Source organism: Lactuca saligna, chromosome 7 (assembly GCF_052625555.1).
Source record: "Lactuca saligna cultivar CGN05327 chromosome 7, ASM5262555v1, whole genome shotgun sequence".
Taxonomy (NCBI): domain Eukaryota; kingdom Viridiplantae; phylum Streptophyta; class Magnoliopsida; order Asterales; family Asteraceae; genus Lactuca; species Lactuca saligna.
Genome location: NC_136423.1, coordinates 42,232,696 through 42,244,305, shown reverse-complemented (window position 1 = coordinate 42,244,305; position 11,610 = coordinate 42,232,696). Strand labels below are relative to the sequence as shown.

At 40.4% G+C, this 11,610-nt stretch overlaps 1 protein-coding gene across 1 annotated transcript; it reads right to left on the bottom strand.

Annotated features, from left to right (window-relative positions):
• Nucleotides 1–5,904: 5,904 nt before the first annotated feature.
• LOC145006875 (uncharacterized) lies at nucleotides 5,905–10,556 on the bottom strand. The gene is made up of 6 exons (XM_078965900.1): nucleotides 10,020–10,556; nucleotides 9,626–9,925; nucleotides 8,773–9,571; nucleotides 6,693–6,716; nucleotides 6,146–6,230; nucleotides 5,905–6,064 (listed from the first exon to the last, which is right to left on the bottom strand). Exons 1-6 carry the CDS (start codon nucleotides 10,554–10,556, stop codon nucleotides 5,905–5,907), a joined length of 1,905 nt encoding a protein of 634 aa, XP_078822026.1.
• Between the last annotated feature and the right edge of the window lie 1,054 nt (nucleotides 10,557–11,610).

The following is an 11,610-nucleotide window of genomic DNA, read 5'->3' as shown; positions in this document are numbered from 1 at the left end:
CAGAGTGAGAGAACAATTCAGACTCTCGAGGACATGCTGTGGGCATGTGTCCTAGACTTCGGTGGCAGTTAGGATACGTATCTTCCGCTAGCGGAATTTTCATATAACAAAAGTTACCATGTGAGTATTGATCGATCTCCTTTCGAGATGCTCTTTGGGAGGAAGTGCAAGACCCCGATTTGTTGGGGTGAGGTCGGTCAGCGGGTCATTAGAAGCACCGAAGTGGTGCTCAAGACGACAGAGTTGATCCAGCAGGTTCGTAGCAGACTACAGACTGCGCAGAGTCGGCAAAAGAGTTACGCTGATAGGAGGCGTTCAGACTTGGAGTTCCAGGTGGGTGATATGGTCCTCCTGAACTGGAAGGGTGTTATCAGGTTTCGAAAGAGGGGAAAGTTGGGCCCCAGGTTCATCGGTACTTTTCGGGTTTTGGCCCAGGTGGGATGGGTTGCTTATCGGTTGGATCTTCCGGTAGAGCTCAATCAGATCCATAACACTTTCCATGTTTCTCAGTTGAGGAAGTGTTTGGTGGACCAGTCAGCAGTTGTACCCTTGGATGATATTCAGGTTGATAGCAGCCTGAATTATATTGAGAAACCCATAGCGATCATAGATCGGAAGACGTAGACCTTGAGGAACAAGGTGGTTCAGTTAATGAAGGTACAGTGGCAGCACCAGAAGGGTTCTGAGTGGATATGGGAGGCGGAGGAGGAGATGAGGGAGCACTACCCAGAGTTGTTTCTGGAGTCAGCAGACTTCGAGGATGAAGTCTAAGATAAATGGGAGAGAATTGTAATGCCCCGTTCCTGGTACGTATTCATTTTGATTAAATGTTCTTTTGGGAAGAGCTACTCTGTGAGTTGTAGCCCTAACTCGCCGAGTAGATGTCGAGTTGGATGCGGGCTTTAAGTGATCTACTCGGCGAGTCCACGCCTGGACTCGGCGAGTAGGCCAATCTGGAGGATACCCTAATCCTTAGGGTTTGCAACCTATTTAAACGTCCTTATAACCCCCATCTCAGCCTCCATCACCCTCAGAGCATTCCTTATCGAACCCTAGCCTCCATTGGTAACTTTGAGTGATTGTTGCCTTATGAAGGGACTTTTGGTGCACATTGGAGCATGTGGAAGACGAGAGAGGTTGAAGAGGTCAAGGAGGGGGATATAGTTCCAGAATACATTCATTTGTAGCCATCCATTCTGGTAATAAAGCTTCCATCTTGGTTATTGATCTATTAGATCTTGTTTGTCTCTAAATTGTTGCTTTTAAGCCTAAAAACCCCAAATCCTTTGTAAAGGAACCTTATGGTTGGGTTATACTTCTTATATGGACTCTCATTACCTTATAGAAGTGTTAAGTTTTAGTCATATCCGTGATTAAGGACCCTCTTGAGCTTAGAACCCCATTAAGGGCTTAGTTTGGACATTTGAAGCCCCTAAAGCTATGCATGCACGTAAAGTTTGCAACTTTACGTGATAAGCATACCCTAGAAGCCTAGATCTGTGGTTTGGAGCCACTACATGGCTCTAATCAAGTCTGTATGGAAAAAGGACTGGATGAACTCAACGAGTAGAACGATGGACTCGGCGAGTCCTATGAAGATAGTTGTGGACGGCGAGTTGGATGAGCAACTCAGCGAGTCCGATGAAGATTGCCTTAGACTCGACGAGTTGTTCTTCAACTCGGCAAGTCGGATGAACTTGGCCTTAGTAGGTGTGAATTGAAGAAGAACACGTTGAGTCTTCGCTAAGCTCGACGAGTAGAACGGGTGTAAAATTAGAACATATGGAAGGGACTCGGCGAGTTGGCGAGCCAACTCGGTGAGTCCGGTCAATCAGGAAGTTGACTTTGCTCAGGGGGTAAAATAGTCATTTTACCCTATGATTAGCTATCAGTATTTGAATTAGTGTTTATGGAAATTGTAGTCGGGGACTTCCGGAGCAGCTGTCAGACATTTTCAGAGTTAGCATCTCGACAGTCAGTGTTACGAGGTGAGTTTCCTTCCAGTAGGAACGGGTCTAAGGCCACAATGCCGGCCCATTTAATTGGTAGTAGTTTCTGGACCTTGGTCCGATGCAGTAGTTAGAATGTTTGATGCCTTCGTGGTTCAGACAGGGTTTATGTGTTATGTGTTCCGGGCTACGACCCAATGCAGTATGCAGTTTATGTGTTCATGCTAGTTGATATGTTTATGCTATGCTTTTTTATGCCCAGTTAGTTCCGGACTTCGGTCTGATGCAGTTATTTCCGGACTTCGGTCTGATGCAGGGGACAAGGTCCCAGTCAGTTCCGGACTTCGGTCCGATGCAGTCAGTTCCGGACTTCGGTCCGATGCAGTTAGTTCCGGACTTCGCTCCGATGCAGAGGGCAAGGCCCTGGTTAGTTCCAGACTTCGGTCCGATGCAGTTTCCGGACTTTGGTCCGATGCAGTGGGCAAGGCCCAGTATGTGTTATATATTATTGTATGGTATGTGGTAGCTTGGGGGATATCACTAAGCTTTGTGCTTACAGTTTCAGTTTTGGTTTCAGGTACTTTCGCAAGTAAAGGGAAGAGCTCGGGTTGATGGCATCGCACACACCACAGCTTCAGTTTGTCCTGGGAGTTGTTTTAGATTTTCTTAGATGTGATTTGATACAGTCTTGATACAGTTTTCTCGTGATACTTTGCTATGGTTTTGAGTTATTGACGTACGAGTTTTATTTTATGAAATTTACATGATGTTTTTAGTAATTATTAAACAAAAAATTTTGGGTCGTATTTTGGGATGTTACAATACTAAGGCAATGTAAAACCTTTTTCATGTATGTATTCAATGTTTGGTTGTGTTTACTATGCTTACTATGATAATTCTGTTGTGATACTATGCATGACGTCACCCGCCCCCGAACGTTTCCCCCGTTACTTCTAACAGTTCGGAGGTGTGACAGATTGGTATCAGAGCTATTGTTTACAGTGAACTAAGTATAACGAACCTTACATGGTATACAACTATAAGCACTAAGGGGCCGAACCGTTCTGAACTAAAAGTATACTTTAAAACATAAGTATTTTTATAACAAGTATAAAAAGTATCAGTATCATAAGTAGAACAAAACATAAGTATTTGGATGTTGGACATCGAGGTTAAACATGGGCAGTTATTTAATCATGTCTAGGATCAATATAGCCTAATAAACTATATTCATTCGAGACATGACCGACATGTGCTTAGGAGTGACTGTGGTGTTGAAACAAACCTAAATCTTACCTAATACCAAAAGAATTCTAGAATTCAGCATAAAGTGATAAAATACCATAGGAGTATTTTAGGCTTTAATGTTGCATTGAAACTTTTCTTTCTCATCTTGAAGAATGTCTTTCACATCATTCATGGGCTGATTATACTCCTTTTGAGTTTTGACAATCTTTGAAGTGCTTGAGTGAGCAAACGGACCAACTGTAATTGCTTCCCAGATCAAATACCCATTATCCTTTGAGCCGATTACATAATCTTCGAAGTGGTGCATCCAGACTTCATAATCCTGAGTGTATAGGATTTGAATTCTTGTTGTTGATCCAATACTTTTGGAGATGTTGATTGGATTGGATTGAGAATCGTCCATAGACATCGTGATGATGTTTGATCGATAACCGGTTTAAGATCAGACTTGTAGTTTATCGTTAGGGCAAGATTGACAATTAATAAGATACGCCAATTTTGAATGACAGCTCAATTAATATGAATCAATGCGGAAAAACCCTAATAACTTCTTCAACAGAAGATATGTGTATGAATTACACAGCCTCTTGCTATGATACCAATTGATGAGAATAAATCTCTTGATCGTTTAGATCTTTCACATGTATATTAATAAAGAACAAACAATTTGATCAAACACAACAATGAACACAATATAGAATCAATATGAAGCTTATGATTCAAATGTAGTCACGCCTCAGCAGAGCTCGATAAAGAACTTCCACTGTAGAGGCGAGCTAGGGTTTAGAATATTATGATGAGAATAGTAAAAGCGTTACTAACTAAGGATGCATGCATGCACCTTAAATACTAAAACCCTAGAATAAAATAATGTACAGTTGGACAGGCCCAAACCGGCTACAAAGTTGGGCTAAAAGGAATGAGCCCAAGATGCAACATCATAATCCCAGCAGTGATTTTTGGTTGATTCCCATGTCCATTTAGATCCGAGCTCTTCTTAAACAAAATTTGTCCCTTCGCAGCAAATTTAGCTAGTCTAGCACATTTAAGAGTGACGACGTTAGGAGCTTGAACAGGCTCTACTTCAAATCGATCCACAACACGTGATGATTGAGCAGATGGTGGTACGACCAGAGGATCTTAATATGGCAGAAACATATTTGATTCCTTAACAGAGGACTTTAACTTGTCACCAAGTTCTTCTTGCTAGTTTCTTTTTCAAGGCAAAATAACAAGCTGTGAGGAGACCAAAGTGAGTCTGAAGATTGGAGATCTGCTTAGTCTTTAAAGTCTTATCTTCTTCAAGATCAAAAACTTGAGGCTTGAGCATGATATTTTCACTCATAAGATCAGCCACCTTAATGTGAAGCTCAATGTTCTTTCGATTTAGCACACTTATTTCCTTTCGAAGCTCAACAATAGAAGGATTGTCTTCTCCTGTGATACCTTCCCTAAAAGAAATTCCTTTGGCTCTGGGGGAAGGCACTGAACCTTGTTCCTGAGCCAAATGCAGAGCGAACCTCACGGAGGCAGCATCAAGATCTGGCCGGGAAGGAAAGAATCATGTATGAATTGAAGATCCACCTGCTTCATACGTGGTGCTAGGACCTTCATTGATAGGTTCTGATGAGACAATAACAGGAGTGGTGGTTGGAGGAATTTGGAGGTCTTGAAGTATATCAGAATCAAGAATTTCCTGCCTGGTATCACGTCTTCTTCTTTTTAGAGGAGGTTGAGAGGTTTGGGTTGTTATATGATCACTCTGAAGTGGTTCTGTAGTAGGAGAAACAATGTCAAGGGGAGGATTCCCTGACAACGTAACCATAGGAGTTGCTGTTTAAACCACTTGTTTGGTAGTAGGAGGCGTTGATTCAAGAATATCATCGAAGCCCCGTATCTCCATTGTTGCATGAGCAACATCATCGATATTGACAAGTAGCAAGTTGAGATTTTCAGTTGACAAGTAATCTTCATTGCTTCCAAAATTCACCGGAATTTCATCCTTATTGAAGCTAGTGAGATCAAGATCTTCATACAAGTCAAGTTCAGTCACACTCTTTAAAGACCCTTCATTGTAATCACTTTGTATTGGAATTGATGTCAGATCATGTTCCTCAGCCACAGCTGTAATGGGAACTGTTGTATCTTCTCATTCTTCATCATGTTCTGACACCATGATAACTTCATCTTCTGAAATCATCCTTTCTGAAGAAGCAGGCTTAGAGGATATTTTATCAGACGATCCATGAGACTCAGAACTTTCATTTAATTCTGCAAATTTTCCAAACATTACAAGCGGATACAGTCCTTGGAAAATGACTTTACCCTTGCGATTTTGCTTGATAAGCCTAACAGTGTAAGGGCCTAGTGACTTCATATCTAGGGTTTCACCCTCCTTGACCATCTCAGGAAATTGAATGTTAATAAACATTTGGATGAACCTCGGATACATCAAGAAAGTATCTCAGGTTATTGCGTTGATGTTTACCACGAACTCATCCAAGATAAACCTAGAGAAGTTGAAGTCTATCCCTGCAGCGAGAGACGCAATCGCTCTAGTGTTCCTTAGAGAGATCTCATCAGCGCTAGACCTCCTGCTAGAAATGTAGCTCACAAAGACATCAGCCAGAAATCTCCAATACGGTGGCAAAAGCTTCTTCACTATAGGAGGAAAAGTGCCTTCGTAACCCATCTTCCTAAGTAACTTCTAGGCATCTTCAATCCCAAGAAAATTAGGTTGTTCATCAGTCAGCAACACTTTTCTGATAAATTGTTCAGTAATCACAATCTTGGATCCTTTCACAACTGCATCAACAGTGACTGCTCCATCATTATCTCTTTTCATTTTAGCAATCTGCCAGAATTCCCTAATTATATTCTAATAAACCACGGGATTCACAGTGATAGCAGAAGCCAAGCAGCAGTCTCTCAGCCTGTGGATCATTTACTTGAATTCTCCATGTGCTGCAGGAGGATCAGCCAACACGATAGCCAAGTTGTACATATCCACAAATTTCAAGTTAGGCATTTGACCTGCACTAAAACGAGCCAAGTAAGAAAACAAAGATATTTGAGCAATTAATGTGTTAAGTTTTATTATTTAATCGATTTAATTTTAGCCCAAAAAATTATTTTGACCAAAATGAAGTTTACGGTCAACCCAGGGATTACGGCCGTAAACTCGTGGTCGTAAGCTCAGGGCCGCAAACAGAGTTTACGGTCGTAAGCTCCCTGGCCGTAAGCTTCAACCGTAAGCTCTAACAGGCGTTTTTCCTTCGATTGAAGCACTAAAACCCGGCGATTTCATAAAGTAAACACATATTTGTGGTTGTTTTTGCCATACCCTCAAGATTAACCGAACAATTTCACGAAAGTAAACAAAAAATTTTCAAAGATGAGCGAGAGTGGGAGAGAGTTTGCGGCCGGAAAGGGAAAAGTGAAGAGTGGAAGGGTTTCTGGTTATAAACCCACCTTTTATACCCTGTGTGATTTTACCTGTCTTCCACACAGTATAATGCACTGTCCAAATCCCAAATATTTAAAAAAAAAAAAAAAAAAACTTTCGAGGATTTAAAAAATTAAAATTAACGTAAACTAAAAATAAAAATAAAAATAAAAATAAAATAATTTCTAAAAATTTAAAACTAAAAACTTTGACAATTATAAAAATAAAATAAATAAAAAATAAAAATAAAAATAAAAAACAAAATACAATAAGACTAAACTTATCTCAACAAACACTGAATATAATTTTGTGACACAGGGATCAAAGTTGTTAGACAGCCTTAATCCAATTGTCGGTACCTTCACATTCATGTCTATGTCTGGTCGATCGCCGGTATTGTAATCCACTTAAACACGAAAAATTGTGATAAATTTTGGACAAGCTAATAAAGACAAGACATTTTTGATCCTATGTTCTTGAATAATTTCCCAGAGACCATTTAGCTGACGACGAATAGGGGTATTGTTGTCCACCTAAATTGAGCAGCGAGATCTACAGACAACCTGCAATTGTTCAATTTTAATTGTAATAGAACATGTTTCTCGCTTCCTGATATGCTCCAGTAATCAAGGATTTCCAGAATGCTCCTTACATCGGGTGAGCAGACAATTATTAAGAGAGAAGATAGATTCAGAATACATATGTTATACACCCAGGTCGGATCTCTTCCAATCACGCAGAGGCTGAAACATATGACTAACTGAAGTTCCAGAGGGATTGAGAAGAAGAATGATGCATATACTGTGTACTAAGTCATATTGTAAGTCACGCAAAAGAGACAATATATGGCTAACAGATAGAAAGAAATTGCATAGAAAGAGGATGCAGAAGGATAGAGTTGTATATGTTACAGTCCAGGTCGGATCTCTCGATCACGCAGAGAACGCAACATATGACTAACAAATAGAAAGAAATAAAATAACCTTCTACAGACCTAATTTATCGGAATTCCCCAGTCACCCCATCAATACTAGAATTAAGGACAGAATCCGCACATCGAGGAAAAGTTAATCCATAGTTCTAGATACGGATACTTTTAATGTGACCAGTAGATTCTCATGTATAATTCCCTGCTCAACCTATCCAAGCATCGTATTGTCAGGCTAAACGGATCTAACTAGCTCAAGATTTGTCAAGTCCTTGAATTCCTTAAGTTCAACTCTTCCTAGTCAAGTCCATTTAGAATCTTTCGTACCTACCAGCGCATCGAACACAGAGCGTAGACAATTCAATTTTGGTGCGTTACACGGATTTAGATTGTCTGTTATCACTTAATAATATCACTTCCCATCACACCACCTACAACCAAAACTATTAGCAAAATATTTTTTATTTTTTGTTTTTTTAATGTTTTTGGATTTTTTGAAAATTTCATTTTTTTGGTTTGGTTTTTGTTTATTTCTCCCCCTAAATTTGTGCATAGGAGAGAATCAAAACACTAAAATGCATAAATTTAAACTTTCCTAACCTAAAACAAAAAATTAATCCTCAAAACGAATCATTTTCAAAAATCCCATAAGCACATCGAATCGAGCTTTGTTAAAAGGCTTGGTGAACAGATCTGCCACATTATTAGCAGTGGGAACCTGTACCAACCGTATGAGCGAACGCTCATAGCAATCTCTGATAAAATGAATTTTGATATCAATGTTATTGGTTTTGGAACGTGGACAGGATTTTTAGCAATTTGAATCGTAGCCTCATTATCACAGTAAATGGGGGTTTCTAAATAATTCAAATCGTAATCCAACAGCTGATGTTGGATCCAGATAACTTGAGAGCAACAAGTAGATGCAACAACATATTCTGCTTCCGTTGTTGAGGTTGAGACAGTGCGTTGTTTCTTGCACTACCACGACACTAGCCTGTCTCCAAGGAATTGACACCCTCCTTATGTAGATTTCCTATCAAGCTCACAGCCTCCATAATTACTGTCAGGAAAAGCATATAAATCAAATTCGGAATTTTTCAGATACCAAAGACCCAATTTTAGGCTGCCTTTGATATACCGGAAAATTCTTTTGATAACAATAAGATGTGAAAGTTTAGGATTAGGCTGATAACGTGTACATTGACACACTGTAAACATGATGTCTGGATGACTTGCAGTAAGATACATCAATAATCCGATCATCGATCTGTAGTGAGTCTGATCTATAGATTTGCCATCAGTATCTGGATTCAGCAGGGGTCTTTCGGCCATCAGCGTCGATGCATGTTTTGCGTCTTGAAACCCGAACTTCTCAAGAATATCCTCCACATACTTAGCTTGATGAAGCACGATTCCGGTTGAATTCTTTTTGACCTGAAGCCCTAGAAACATGGTCATATCACCCAATGAACTCATCTCAAACCTCTTTTTCATAACGCCTTCAAACTCTTTGCATAGCTGCGGACTGGAAGACCCAAACATAATGTCGTCAACGTAGATCTGGAGTAGAATTTGATCATTACCCACATGCTTTATGAACAAAGTTTCATCGATAGTTCCACGAGAGTAGCCATGCTCGAGCAAATGCTTTGAGAGAGTCGCATACCACGCTCGATGAGCATGATGTAACCCGTACAACGCCTTGTCCAACTTGTAGACATGATTAGGAAACTTCGAGTTAACGAACCTAGGGGGCTGATCAACATAGATTTCTTCCTTAACCTTGCCATACAAGAAGGCTGTCTTGAAATCCATTTGGTAAATCGTGAAGTTCATGTAGGAAGCATATGCAAGGAAGATACGAATAGCCTCAAAACGAGCTACTATAGCATAAACCTCAGTGTAGTCAAGACCCTCGATCTGTCTAAACCCGTGAACCACCAATCTTGACTTATTGCGCACTATGACTCCAGAATCATCTTGCTTGTTTCGATAGACCTAGCATGTGTCAAGAGACTTTTTGGCCTTCGGTAACTCAACCAATTTCCAAACCCCGAGCTTCTCAAATTGATTCAGCTCCTCATGTGTAGCATCTACCCAGCTGGGATCATTCAAATCCATTTCAATGTTCTTAGGCTCAATTTGAGAGATAAAGCAAGAATTGAGACATGCATTAACATCTCCATTCTGACTTCTAGTTTTAACTCCGCAGCTGACCAATGACGTTTTCGATCGGATGATCACGTTGAATTCTTGAAGGTATCTCCTGGCTGATATCATTGGGTGAAACAGGAAGATTGTGAATGTTGAAACCTCCATCATTTGTTGATTGTTCCACATTAGATGATTCTGCTACAAACTCATTAGCAATTTCTTTAGGAAAGAGTAGTTCCATAAAAGTGGAAGTGACAGCGGAAGCATCTCTAGACATGAACTCTCTTTCAACAGGAGTAAGAGGTGTAGCATCAGCATCAGGAGTATCATTTTGAATTGGTGATTTTGGACTACCAAGTTGAACGGATGACTCCCCTTCAGGTGAAGTAGATGACTCCCCCTCAGGTGAAGCAGAGGACTCCCCCTCAGATGGTGAAGAGGATACCATTGGAGGTCTGTAGACAACTTCTTCGTCTTTGTCTTCAGAAACAATCTTTGAACCAGAGGATGACCCAAATGAACCATATGAAGACACATTAATGGACTTGAAGAACGATGTGTAATCAAATAACCAATCAGGGACCACTCGTGCATCCGTTTCATTCTCCTCCAGCCAGCGTACGTCGAAGGATTCTACAATCTGCTTCGTCTTCTTATTGTAAACCCTATATGCGGTGCGTGTAGCATATCCTATGAAATAACAATCATCGGCTTTGGCATTGAACTTTGGGTTGGACTCCAGGTGAAGAAGGTTGCAAGGGCAGCCAAATATGTAGAAATGACTGACAGAAGGCTTATGACCATATAGAATTTCGTACGGAGTCTTCATCTAAGCCTTGTTGATTAAAACACGATTCTGAACGTAGCAAGCAGTGTTAATCACCTCAACCCAAAAGGAAATATGTAACTTGGAGTCATATAGCATCGTCCTTACAGCGTCTTGAATTATGTTCCATTATCAGTGCGAAGCGCCTTCACCCGGTTGTAGGTTTGGTTCTCAATCGACATTATGAATTTCTTTATCAGATTAGCAACCCCAACTTTGTTGGATAAGAAGAAAACCCACGTAAAACGAGAGAAGTCATCAATCACAACCAGAAAATACAAATTTATGTTGATGTTGAGGACGTTGACTGGACCAAATAAATCCATATGTAATAACTAGAGCACCTGCCTGATTAAGTTAACTTGTTTAGGTAGGTGTGGTTTTCTATGATGTTTACCATGGGCGCATGATACACACTTTTCAACAATCATAAAATCACTGACATGTAAACCACAAGCCATCTCATTCTTCGCAAGACGATTTAGGTACTTGGTGTTAGCATGACCGAGTCTTTGGTGCCACAACATCGCGTTCTGTACTGAGACCTTCGAAAAGAGGCAAGTGACTTGTTCGGGAATGTTGCTGTTCATATCAATAATGTAATCATTTCCATCCCGCTTTGATTTGACAAGAATCCACTCTTATGGGATGACAATGTCTGGCTTGAGAATCATACACACTTTGTCGGTGAAATAAGTAGAATATCCTTTGTCACAAATTTGTGAAACACTCAACAAGCTGTGTTTTAACTTGGGAGCAAAGTAGACATTTTCAAAGCTTAGCACTCCATTTGTAACGGTTCCTCTCTGAGTGATCTTGCCACCTACTCTACCTGCAAAGGAAACATATCCCCCATTAAAGGATTGAATGTTGCTCAGTTGGGAGATGTCTCCTGTCATATGCCGGGAGCAGCCGCTGTCGACGTACCAAGGTCTGACGACATCCCTCCACAACTGTCCCTACAAAATGAGCGGGATCATTTAGATTTGGGAACTCAGGTCATCACTTTCCTGGGTTGACCCTTCACTTTCTCTGAATGATCTTTTAAAAATTTCAA

What these genes read in the sequence shown, in the direction of transcription:
- LOC145006875 (XM_078965900.1), bottom strand. Translation starts at nt 10,556, where the DNA reads ATGAAGACTCCGTACGAAATTCTATATGGTCATAAGCCTTCTGTCAGT. An exon ending in ATCAATTTGAGAAGCTCGGG is followed by an intron (nt 9,572 to 9,625) that starts GTTTGGAAATTG and finishes GACACATGCTAG; the next exon opens with GTCTATCGAAACAAGCAAGA. An exon ending in TTATACTGTGTGGAAGACAG is followed by an intron (nt 6,231 to 6,692) that starts GTAAAATCACAC and finishes GTTTTAGTGCAG; the next exon opens with GTCAAATGCCTAACTTGAAA.